General features: G+C 37.8%; 1 protein-coding gene across 1 annotated transcript in view; it reads right to left on the bottom strand.

The window, feature by feature from the left end:
• LOC138185890 (neural cell adhesion molecule 2) overlaps positions 1 to 12,969 on the bottom strand; it is a 311,634-nt gene that overhangs the window by 9,118 nt on the left and 289,547 nt on the right. Inside the window, exons 6-10 of the mRNA XM_069125212.1 lie at positions 9,585 to 9,736; positions 5,133 to 5,277; positions 4,887 to 5,017; positions 3,771 to 3,930; positions 2,969 to 3,262 (exon numbers count right to left, since the gene is read on the bottom strand). Of these exons, the coding sequence (XP_068981313.1) occupies positions 2,969 to 3,262; positions 3,771 to 3,930; positions 4,887 to 5,017; positions 5,133 to 5,277; positions 9,585 to 9,736 (882 nt within the window). The remainder of the gene's footprint in view (positions 1 to 2,968; positions 3,263 to 3,770; positions 3,931 to 4,886; positions 5,018 to 5,132; positions 5,278 to 9,584; positions 9,737 to 12,969) is intronic.

The raw sequence follows: 12,969 nt of genomic DNA on the forward strand, positions 1-12,969 counted from the left end.
AAATTCCTCTGAACGATGAAACGCAAGTATTGCGATGGTCTTGCGCACGTTTCTAATTTTGTTGGGAATGAATCATTGGAATTTTATAAAAAAAAGAGACCGTACCGTTTGAAAAGATGACGATACGCTAAGGGTCGAGCTAGATTCGTGATACGTTCGAGGATTTCACAAGTTAAGGTAGATTACTAATAAGACAGCGATGAAATTAACAAAATTTCAACCTGTAGCCCTCTAATTTACATTTATGCAATTTAGTTATTTATCTTCTCATTTCATTATGACCACTGAACTAATTACTTGCTACATTAAAAATGGTTAATCGCATTTTTCTAATATATTTTTATGCCTATGTTCAGAGATTAATTAGTAGGAGCAAAAGAAGGGTGAAATTCGTTCTAGCCTGCTCTATTGATAGAATAGGAAGCTATTGCATTAAAGGTGCTTAATGTCGGTAAATGGAGCGAAGCAATGGATAGATACAGTGTACTTTAATGGAGAGTAATTAAAAATACTACAAAAAAAAAAGGAGAGGGATAGAAGAAAAAAGGTAGAGTGAGGATATGTTCGCGTAACGGTGGCGCGGTAAAGAATAATTTCGTTGGGATATATTAGATTGACAGAGTGCAGCACTTTACGTTTCGTTCTGCAACTAGAAACGCGTTTCCTTTATGGCAACGTAAACAGGGTGCGAGGTGGGTTCTGTTTAAACTTATTTACCGGAGCTCCCAACTATCATTCTTTGTTCCAGCGTCTCCTTAAAATTCCCGAATAATGAAAATGTTTTTCGAGGCAACAACGTCGCGAATACAACGTCCGATAATGCCTGTGTAAACAGAGGAACGTTTTCGGGGATTTCTTTTTTCGCAAATTATCATATTCTCGATGAACGTAAGGTAAACGTGCTATCTGCGAAATATTTGAAAACTTCGTAACGCGGTTGTGTTATACGTCAAATAAAGCTTCGCGCAATTACGAAAGACGGCGCGATTTTATGCAAATATTAGATAGTCAGACTTTTACCGCGAATTCGTGGTATTTTGTTGACGGTGAAGAATAATTAGCGGGGGAAAGGGAGGGGCTAACGAAAACGCGACGGGACGGTTGAAAAGCGGACAAAAATGACATCAAAGGAGCAGCTGGAAAAATTGCTTGGTATTCGCTGTTATCAAAAGAAAAGAGAAAAACAACAACTTGCTATAATCACGCGGTGTAAATTTCCATTTGGTCCCTTTGTTTTTAATTTCCCGAAATATCTGGTGCGTCCATCCCCACCGAGAAGTTTTCTTCTGTCGAAAACTGGCCGAGTTTTCCTTTGAATATAGTAAATAATTCTGTGCTCTCGCATTAAAAAGTTATCATGGTTTCTATCGACAGTTAAGAGATCCTCTAGTGATAATCGTAAGTTTTTGTATAGTATAACACCGGTGAAATATTTCCGTTTGTTCGGTGATTTGTGAGTAATGAGTATTCGGAATTCCTTTATTTTTCGACACGCTTTTTGGCGTTACATTCGAGTAGCCATTCTTTTTTGTCACGCAACAATTGGATCGCTTCAGTAGTTCGATGGCCGCGTTCGTCGTAAAAAAAGGGCCATCCATGCATGGATTCCCACGCATACACAGACGTGATAACGAACTTCCGTTTTAATCCCGGAACTTCTCGATTTTCCACGGCGGGATTGTCGCTTTTGAAAAGTCAGCATAGCACCAGGTGGGGATTTTTTTTTGTAATTACCATCAGACCGCGGGCACGTTTCATTTTTTCCCTTGCATTTCAAGTTTTATTCGTCCATTTTCAGCTTACAAATTTTCCTCGATCGACAAACTTGCATACGTGTTCTTCGTATTTCGAGAAAAGTGAGGAAAAATTACCACGTAGTCGGTAATAACGATTTATGTTAATGCTTTGGTCGAGAGATTAAGGCGGTGGAAAGACTTAGGGAAATTTTATGCTAGTTATCGCACAGACGAGTAAAAATGGAACGACGACTGGCCGGACAAGTGAAATCGGACGCTATCTTGTCAGACGAATAGACCTGGCGCAGTATCTGATCGAACAAGTAGCTCGAGACAGTATCGTATTAGACTAGTGAAATGGGACCGTGTTTGGTCAACCAAGTAGAATGGCACAAGCTTATCCCAGCGTAATATTTTAAGTAATTTGCATTTCTCGATGCATCTTTCGACACGGTATTGTGCTTACTAGTAGAGCAATTCATTATTTACGTGTCACGGAATTCTCTACAATTTCTGCGGATATATCATGGTTTTCTTGGCAGTAGATCTTGCAGTTTTTCATTTTTATTAACTAGTTACTAATGAGTAAAGTTTTTTAAAGATATTACTATTCTGTTAATTCTATTAGGAATTATGAATTATATCTTTAAATGATTTAATATTAAATCAGTGTAAAGAAACTCAAGTATTTTATATTTGTTGCACGCGTAATTCTCTGAACTCGTCATACAGAATTGTTCGTATTTCATACGCTGACATTGTGAAAAAGTCAAGAGAAAGTAGAATTCACACTCTTCTCAGTTTAGTTAGTGCGCGGTTGGTCAACACTTGCGGACTGTAAATTATAAAGGTATTTTTATTCAAATGTGCTGACCCTTTGGCTCTATAATAATTCACGTCTGAGAAAGAAGTTATTTAATTTTATTTCAAATATAAAGTCCGCAGTTATTAAGGAAATTCTGCTTGAAAAGCTGTATGAAAATGAGTTTTCCCATTCTCTATCCAGGAAGTATGTTAATATCCCCGATATCGATACAAAAAATACTTCCACTAAAATCGCAAGAGTCAAAGAAATTCATCGCAAATCTTTTCTAATTTTTCGAATCTCGGTAAAATCTTGAAAGACCGAAACGAACGAAATAAGGGAATCGCGTGCGTTATATTGTTCGAATATCGAGTTTCACGGTTGAGAGGAATTTCCATGATCGAATTACCACATAAAGATACCTCACCGGCCGGTATGATGTGATAGACGCAGGGCACTTGTTGATGTCCTATTCGATTGGTGGCCCAGCAGAGCAACGTGCCGTAATCCAATTCCGTCATGGGTGTGTAAGAGACGATCGAGGATGTGCCAGCCCTGGCGATATGACTCGCGGCTACGTCGATACTCTCAGCGGAATTGTTGAAGGTCCAGCGGAATTGAACCTCAGGCGGGTTCGCGTCCACTTGGCAAGATATGTTTGCCTTTTCTTGTTTCGCCACTCCATGAACCTTCGTCTGATTCGGTTTGCAGGTGGGCGCGACTGGAATTCAAGATTTGAATCGTTTCAGTTTTATTCTACGCGTCTATTCCAGGACTTTGATCGAATTTTTCTCGGAAGAGATCGAGATTTCCTTTGATTTTATTTTATGGCTCCGTAGAGACTTCGTATGCGACTATTTTATTTAATAATTAGAAGGAACAAATATATTTATTGTATCGTATAATATAATAATTAAGGAGAAGGAAATATTAGGCTGCACGAAAAGTTCAGTAGCGAAATTTCAGGAGGCAATATATATTTTCATAGATTTATATCTTGTTGAATGATATATGGTTCATTTGTTTCGATAACTTTCTATCACATTATCTTCTTCATTTTATCATACTTTATTCTTGCAGTGTTTATTTATTAGCGTTTATAACGTTTGTTTTATTACTAATAGAAACGTCTTAATTTGTCGGGAAACGACGTTTAATTGCCCAATGCTGAGAGAACGGAAATTGTCTCGCGGACCGTCTGATCATTTATTTAGGTGGGTGACACGTACACATTACGTTCAAATAAAACGGAGAGCTTTCCCCATCTCCTTCCGTGTTGTATCCAACACAAGTGTAATTGCCTGCGCTTTTACGGTCGACGCCTTGCAACACCAAGCTTTGATTACTGATTATGATACCCTGTGTGATGTTGAGATGAAGAGTTTTTTCCTGGAACAAAGGGTGATTGATGCGACGCTGATGAGTCACAGATTGTACACTTACGACTGATATAATCCATGCAAAGTTATACGAAATTTTGCTTCAATTATATCCAAACACGGTTTTCAGCGTTAAGATTTAATTTCCAAATATTAATAATTCTACGCCAAAATGGAATTTTGAACGCGAAACGTTGCAAATAAATTTCCTAGTCTATAGAAAATATCAGCGTGAATTTTTCAACGCTGTTGAAAAATACAACGAAGTAAGCTTGGTACTCGCGATCGACGTTGTTACAGAACTTTGAATACCCTTGTTTCGGTCGAACTTCACATCGCTTCCCCTACTTCTGTACTAATAGGGTGGCGGCATTGTGGTTCTATACTCTTTAGACTCACATGCGAAGCTTCGTGAAACTTCGTGAAATCCGAGAACGGGCTACTTCCGAAACTTTTTGATCCTCAGAAAACAGGTTTTGTTTAAATTAATTTTAAGCTGAAAAGACACGCCGAGACTGTTCCTCCCGTAATCACGGAAAATGAAAGAAGCATTCAAACACACGAAGAGCGTGCGTCCGAAATTGTTATGAATATAAGAGAAAGTATCAGTTAGATTATAAGTTCTGAGTGCACTGAACTAAATTGCAACTTTTGGGGCTTAGAGTCCCAAGCGATCGTAGATGAATTCGAATGCTAAAAACGGTAATATGAAGAGCAAAATCTTAATTATTCGCTAACGATACGTCACTGGGAAGATTTCTTACGTAGAAGTAATTAAAAATAAAAATTCTAAATTTAGAATAATCGAAACCGAAAATAAGTTTCAGCACCTAAATATCAATTCTGAGTATTGTAAATTGCTTGAAGCGCGAATGGAATGAAAATTTCCACAATTTTATGACAGAAGATAGATACTACTGATATCGAACGTAAGAACTGGATTAAATCAATTACAAAATTGCTTACCAAGTGTCGCCATTCAACCTTGTAAACGGGTGGCTCGGCATGAATCAGACAGTCGAAGTAGACGTCAGTTCCCTCGCGGATCGCGTTAGGATTCAAAGAGGTGCCCAGCTGTATCCGCGTTTCCGGCGTGTCTGCAAATTGAAAACGTCAATATGTCGATGGTGCCGCGGTGAATAATCGTAACTGATCGACACGGGCTTTGCAAGCGTTATGGCTTCTGCAGGAATGTGTCTCTAATACGCTTACACTGTATCTCGAGCACCCAGTCGTCTTTTATCGACTCGGCTCCCATGATTGGATGTTCAGCCCGGCACGACAATTGTCTACCAGCATCTGCTTTGGTCGCCATGAAAGATAAGATACTGGTGGTCGTGTTCCCATCGCTCGAGGTCTGTAACAGCATTATCATAACTTCCCTTTGCGCGATTACGTTTTCCTCCTGTTATTTCTACTTTCTGTCTTTTCTTTCTTACGTCTGGCTTAATTTTATCGTTCGTTATTTTGTTTGGATTGAAGCGAGTTCGAGATGTAGGAAACGAAGAGAAGGTTGCTTGGACGAATCTCCGTTTGGAATAGTAACACTCTTGTTTTTACGATAATTAAAAGGTAGTTGACGAATTTCAAAGTGGAGGAGAGTCATAGATGATAAATACATGACTTTTTTAAACTTATCTTAGAATATATTATTATTTGTAAGTATTATTTGTAATTTTTCTGATAGATTTATGTGATAGCAAATTATTTACTTTTTGAAACATTAAACACTAATGATGTACTTACGAAGATGAAATTGGTAGATTTCTTAAAAGTGAAATCGATTAGCAAAGTTTTTGAGAGCCTCAGTTATGAAGTAGAATTTCCTGGCTGTTAAATAATTTCAGGGTTGACATGCATTCGTGGATATGGGCTTTTATGAAAACTCGAAGGAATTTTGAATGAAACTTTTTTTCTCTTGACTTTATGCATCACAAAACGTAGCCGTATTCCTTCTTATTGGTAGTCGTTCATCCCTGGCTACTCAGTAGTAAACTTTGAAATACTACGCCAATGTAATTGTCAATCTACTGTTACAGGCTTAGAGAGGAACATCTTGAGTGCATTATCTTGCAGAAATAGCTTAGCGCGGAGTTTTCTTAGTCTAAAATGTCCATTGACTTAGATATTTTCCCGCGGATCTGTTCAGTTTTATGGTAAACTTTACGACGTTGAACTCTGAAATTGACATGCAGATACATTGAAGATATATTGTTATAGCAGCTGAGTTGCGCCTTGCACTTGCTTTGTTGTTATCTTATATCTAACTTATTGAAGAAGCTATATACATCTGGAAGTTCTCAAGTGTTTGTTAAGACTTTACTGTCTCTGCACTTCTGAATATTCCTTCCATTTGTTTTCGAATCAAAGTTCCTGACTTTAACGTCATGTCTATTAATTTTCCTCTTCCGTTATCATTTTTCAGAAATTATATAATTAACGAGTTAAAGATCCTGACGTTGATAGATGTTAACTTGGGTCGATAGATTTTGACGAAGTTGATTACTTTTAATAATAGCGTCGCCATGAAGATCAGGCAAAGAGAAATAAGAGACGAAGAGCACCATCAGTAATTTATCGCCGAAATAAAGTTTAGAACCTATTTGCCACTTTTCCATTAGTGTTCCTGACGATAACAATAGCGATATATTGTCATTAACCACTGATGCATGGAAGGGTGATTTCCACGAAATCACAAATGGTCTTTCGATGAAATTGGGAAGTTAAAAATCATCGTAAAAGGTGAAACAGTAATAAAAAAAGATCTTTTTAATGGAAAAATATGTAATTTGTATATAACGTTAGAACTACCAATAGTTAAAACAAAGCTATTTCTATCAAGACCGGTCAAAAAGACTGGTCTTTAAAAAATACGTAATAACCAAATATTTTTATATTTATTGATTTATTATATTCTTACAAAAGGAATTCTATGCTTTGTATTAGTACATTTTTAGTATTATTAATCCATCTGGGACCATGATCCCTAAATGAGTGTTGGCACATTTATAAAATTGTAGAACCAGCTATTTTGATTGGTGTAGTAGTTCTAATGTTAAATAAGGATTAAAAGATTTCAATTCTGCAAATTTCGTGTGTCAACTTTAAATCACTATCGTTTGCTACTTGTAACAATTATAATGCTTATCGTTCGATGAATCTTCGAAAGAAAAATTCTGAATTTGCCAAATGCCTCTCGTGTTCTGTGCGTTAAAGTTACTCTCCATTTTTGCAAAAACTCGTCTTCTTCTCGGAAAACTACCGATTAATATCGCATGCTCGTATTTAGGCAAGCAGAATATTGATTTCACGGTTCGGTCGTAATCTCGTGACTTCGAGAGGCACTCGAGTTATAAATTTAAATTTTCTTTTTTCTCCCGATGTTACATCCGATCAACATATAAATATTCGGGACGCGGAGATTGAGAGACTGATAAAATAAAAGCAGAGGGAAAGACACTAGCCAGGAAGGAAACGAAAAAAATATTGTTCTAAAGTTGATGCTTTTCATTCCGCGCGACTTTGCGCTGCTGCGTATATAAGAAAGTTAAACAAAAGAGGATGAGACGTAAGAAGAAATGCGAGGAGGAAGTATAATCTATAGAAGTATATCGGAGGAAACGAGATCGTTCTTTTTCTTCCTCAACTTCTCTTTCTTCTTCCTCTTCCTCTTCTTGTAATCTCGCAGTTTGGAAACTTTCGTTCCGGCCGTTTTGTTTCTCTACTAACGCGCCTTACGTTTTACATCGTCCTGCACCGATATTTTTCACCCCAACGAACGAACTATTTTCAATAATCTTTACGCGTAAGGTACAGTTGCTTCGTATTATCTGACCATCGTTCGCCTCACCAACTCTTGAAGTACATATTGCGAAATGAGCTTCTTGTACGATAATTTTCCGATTAATAATATCAGCGAATTTGCAAGTTATATATTAGAGGTTTATTATAATTTTAGGTCGAGTAGTTAGGCAGATGGAAAATTTTATTTGGGTTGGTAACTAATTTGTTCTTGCTATTCAATAGAATTTATACTGGCGAGCTGTACTTGAGGGTTGTAAAATTTCACTGATAATATTAGTTCAGAAGTATTCGTATCTCATTTGCATCTAACGAAGAGAAAACGCTGTATTCAACATTCTTTGGAAATATATCTGTCCCGATAACAACTGTTAGATAAAATCTCAACTCGTATTCAGATAGTGAAGTACTACTATACATATTCTACCAACCTCTGTTATCGCATTTCGTTTACAGATGCACGAAGCAGAAATTTATAAACAATCTGTCGATTACTGTTTTCCTATTTTCTTCAAACTTTTACTATCTTTCCCGTGTCTTACAGAAATTTCCAGAATACTCTCGATAAATTTCGATTCGGTAATCGCTTAGAGACAATCGTGACTCGTGCACCGAGCTGGACATCGAGTATTCGTATCCGAAACGAGGCGAAACGTCTCTTAAATCGCGTCCAAATCCCCGAGGCTGGCTATTGTTTTTCAACGAAGGACATTCCGTCCGGGGCTAATTAATGGTCGGGTCGTTGTGTATTCCCGATTCTCATGACCCAGTCGATTTCCCTTAATTACGCGGCCGTAACGAGAGCATGGAGTCGCGAGGGTAGCAGCAGCGTTATCACGTTGCTGGTTTGCTCTCGATTTAAATTATTCGTCGTCTAATGGCGCTTTTAACGTGGTTTAAGCCGTGGCACACGTGAGCTCGTGATAACGATATCCTGGCACGCTATCGCGAACGGACCGGTACACGACGACGGAACACGCGCCAAGTACACGCACGCGGAGAACAACGTATTTTACAGCTGTTCTAAGAGGCCACGCCAAGTAGGGATTACAAGTTATGCTGAGTGCTTCGACGATACTAAATCGAATCTTACGCCACCCTGTTTTACTCTGTTCGACTCTCTACTTCCTCTATCTACACAAGTTCCCGCGTAACTATTCTCCCGCAGAAAAGCGATATTCACGGTACATCATCTTCAGATACACTGCTGTCCATGTGTATTTCGATATCTGGTTCAATTTGATCAAAAGATTAAGACATTTATTATATCTTGAAAGTTCAAGTAAGGTAGAGTTATTTGAATGAAATCCAATTTTGAATAGCAAGGTATCAAATTTGTTGTATATTACGAGACAGCATTAGTCTTTAATATAATAGCCAAAGGATGAGAAAATATCGTGTACTCTAGACCCAGCAAGAAAATATATCAAAAACTTGACTCAGGTGTCTCTGCAGGATTAATTTTCATCTACCTTCGATTATTACTTTTTTATTTATACCAATCAATATCAGCTATTTACCAATATTTGCCAATCACATAAAGTTTGCTCGAGACAAGATCACAGATCAAAATTAAATTAAATTCGTTTGAAGTATGTCTTATGTATTTGTAATAATTCGAAAGTGCTCAAATACTTATGGACGATTATATCAATTCACGAACAACGTGAGGTTTCAACCATGTTTTCTCTTCCTCCGTTTCCTTCTTCCAAACGGTTTCCCTGGACAAGTATATATTTCGATTCGCGAGATATTTCACTGATTTAAGAGACTTGACTTCGATTTACGCTCGACCAGGGAATAGCCAACTCGATCTTCGCGAACGATCCATACTGTTTTACTTGTCTTGGTACTATTACTTACAGTTTCCTTGGTCTCTACCAAACGCTGATCGTTTCTCCACCAGGTTACTGTAGCCGGTGGCCTGGAGCCGGAAGTGGTGCATACCAGCTCGTATCTCTTGCCCGCCGACAACGGCTGGTTCGACCCGATTATCTTCACTTCTAGCGGGGGAACTGCAAGTACGGTCGTTTGCACGGTATTAGTATCGTAAGAAGAGTATTTCACGCAAGAAGAAGGTAATGGCTGGTTTTGCATCCTTTATGAGTATAGTAATTGGGAAAATGTTTGGTCGGAAATATTCAGTTTGAATGTTCGCGTTGATTCGTTTTAGTCAACAATTGAATGGCCAAGATAATAGTTTTGTAAGCTATATGATTAGGGAAATTGTTTGGAAATATTGAAGTTTAACTTTTCAGCTGATTTGTCTTAGTATTAGCAGAGTATAAGTTTCTTAAATATAAATCGGTTTTGTCTTTTATATCGTATATTGAATAGCTAGAGAAAATTTTTAATTGGAAATATTCAAATCGATAGATGAGTTGGATGTGTTCTATATATTGAACAATTGGGAAAAATATTTATTTACAAGTTGTTCAGGTCGGAGTTTTGGATTAATTTGTTTCAGCTGATGTGGAATTATGTCATTATGTGGGATGATTTAGATTAGTGAGATAAGTTTCGGTTACTGGGTCACCTGAAAGAGTGGAAAACTAGAGCGGAACACGGTGTCTCCGCTGAGCGTAGAAGAGGAATGGGACAGTATCTTATCAGACGGAAGGAGTAGAAATGGTGGCTGGCCAGCCGAGTAGAATAGGACTGCGTGTGAACAGGTAGTAGAATAGGATTGTGTTTGGGTTACACGAACAGCGGGAGTGTACTTGGACGGACAAGTAGAATAGGATAGCAGGTGGTTAGACAAGCTGAATAATCGCTTGGATTATCACTGATAATTAATTCTCGTTTAATCTTCTACGAACAGTATTCGAAGAAATTGGTAATTTTTCGCTTTAAAAATAGGTAACGCGATTCAAATAGTTCGTTCCAAGTTCCTGGTATATTTATACTAGACTCCCTGCTCGCGTTATGGTTGTTTTTTTACACGGATAATCGTTTGCTTTATCAAGTCCGAAGCATCGATTTTTCTTTCCCCTCGTTGTCCTTTATTATTTTTTCTCAGCTTTGAGCGGCTTTATTATGCTCTAGATACAATGTGAAACGCCAGTTCAGATACAGTTGGATAACGTAATAACTCAATTTAAGCTTAATCAACCTCCTCTTGTTACATTTTACGTATTATACGTACAAATCGTGTAACAGCACGCTAACATCTTTAAAGTCAGTGAAATTAAAATAACTCGTAATTCATTTCAACGTGAAAGTTCAGAAAAGTATTTCTCTTTCTTTTGTTCGCATATACACGTATCGCCATAATAAAGGAGAGTAAATCGTTGAAACAATTCCATTGTATATACAAAACAGGTTTGTTTCCCATACGACACGTAATCAGAGCGAATTTGAAAGGAAATTTCACCCGGCGTGGCGCGACAAAAAATCTGTTCACGTCACGACAGACGTGAAATTATATAATTCCACACGCGTTGGTAAAAAACACGACTCGACGAACACTGCTCGAAACGGACGGGAAAAAGATCTGTAATTAATCCTCGTTCCATTATGTCCTCACATAATTGAACGATAACGGCCGCGCGCCGAGATTTAAGTATCCTTCTGCCAGTCTCTTTTTCTCTTTCTTTTTTTCTTCCCTTTTTCTTTCTCTGTTTCTTTCCTCTTTTCTTTCTCATGCGCAACGCTAGAAGCGTATCTATAGTCACCAGCGTGACTAATTGACGTTGATAAATTTCCTTTGTTATAAAGCGATATGTCATTGGTGCCAGGTCGCGCAGACCTGATCTTCGCTTATTAAATTATTCAGAATTAATCAGAAAGTTCTTTGTCCTCGAAATTCTCTTTACCCGTATACCCAAGTCTTTCGTTTGTTCGAAACAACGATACTGTGCGCTTGGATTTGCGCGCGAGAACCATCGCTTTGATCGTTCCTCGATGTGATCGAATCACTTGTTAACGAAAGGAAACTTTTCATCGTAACACATAGAGTAAGACTATGATTACATACGTTTCTTAGGATGTGTTTTCAGTACATCGTAGAACACCCTATATATATATATACTTCGCTTCGCCTCGTTTCGTATATATATATATATATATATATATACGAAATATACATATATATATACATATATATATACATATATATATATATATATATATATATATATATATATATTGCTTAATTACGGCTATGATTAGAATCTAGATTATAATGTTAGGGGATTTTCCAAAAGTTCCAAAGGGAAGGCTTCGCTGTCCTTTCATCTCCAACATATATATATAAGCCTTCCCTTTGGAACTTTTGGAAAATCCCCTAACATTATAATCTAGATTCTAATCATAGCCGTAATTAAGCAATTGTCGTCATTCAATCCGATTGTATTTGTTCGAGATTTGCAGACCCTATTCTTCGGGCAAGATGATCACTAGATGTCAACGCATCTCCACAGTACATGTTCAGCTAGCCTAAGGGCCTGTTATAAATCTTAAGATTTAGTTAACTAAAGTCCTTCGAACAGACAAACAGTCTTTGTCCCAACTACGGGAAGATAGGGGAGACCTATTTTTTCAACGCACGGCGTCTCCTACTAGCAACTTTCCCTCGAGGGCGGCTAGCATCTTTTTCTAACCATCGATATGGAGATTGACCAACTAGCAGCAACTTCAATTTCCCTTACTTTCTGAATGAAGGTTATCCTCGACGAATCCGATGATCTCGTGTCCTTAGACACACCCCATCATAGTTTTCCTCTGCAGCATCATCGCGACGGAAAGTCATTCTCTCGTGAGGTCGTATTAGCGAGTTATTTAGTGTCTGTACGCTCGATGGATATTCCACGTTTTAACAAAGAGTTAGTTTAGTTATACTTCCATCGTAGCCAAGCAAGTCGAGTACGATTTGAGCTTTGGAAGAAAGCGCATCCTGTTATCCCGTTGACCGCGGATTCGTTGTTGAACCTAGGATCATTGTCATTAGCTTCGCGAGTATCTAATTACCACGTTTGCTTGTCAGATTCTGTAATAATCGTATTTGCGCTGGTCAATGTCTTCTCTATTGCATAACGACAATGTGTAGTCCAGGCGAAGACTCGTTTCACGCCCCTAACCCTAATTCTAATGTAAATTCGACATATATATATATATATAGATATCTTTATAAATCAATAAGTAAAGTCATTCTGCTGCCTCGTTATTTGCTGCAGCTGGCCTTAGGGTAAAAGTAAATGTAACAATTGCTTCGAATGCTTATGTTTCAATTTCAATTTAGTTTTAGTAA

This window comes from Bombus flavifrons, chromosome 13, assembly GCF_040668555.2.
Source record: "Bombus flavifrons isolate JBK064 chromosome 13, iyBomFlav1_principal, whole genome shotgun sequence".
Classification (NCBI taxonomy): Eukaryota; Metazoa; Arthropoda; class Insecta; order Hymenoptera; family Apidae; genus Bombus; species Bombus flavifrons.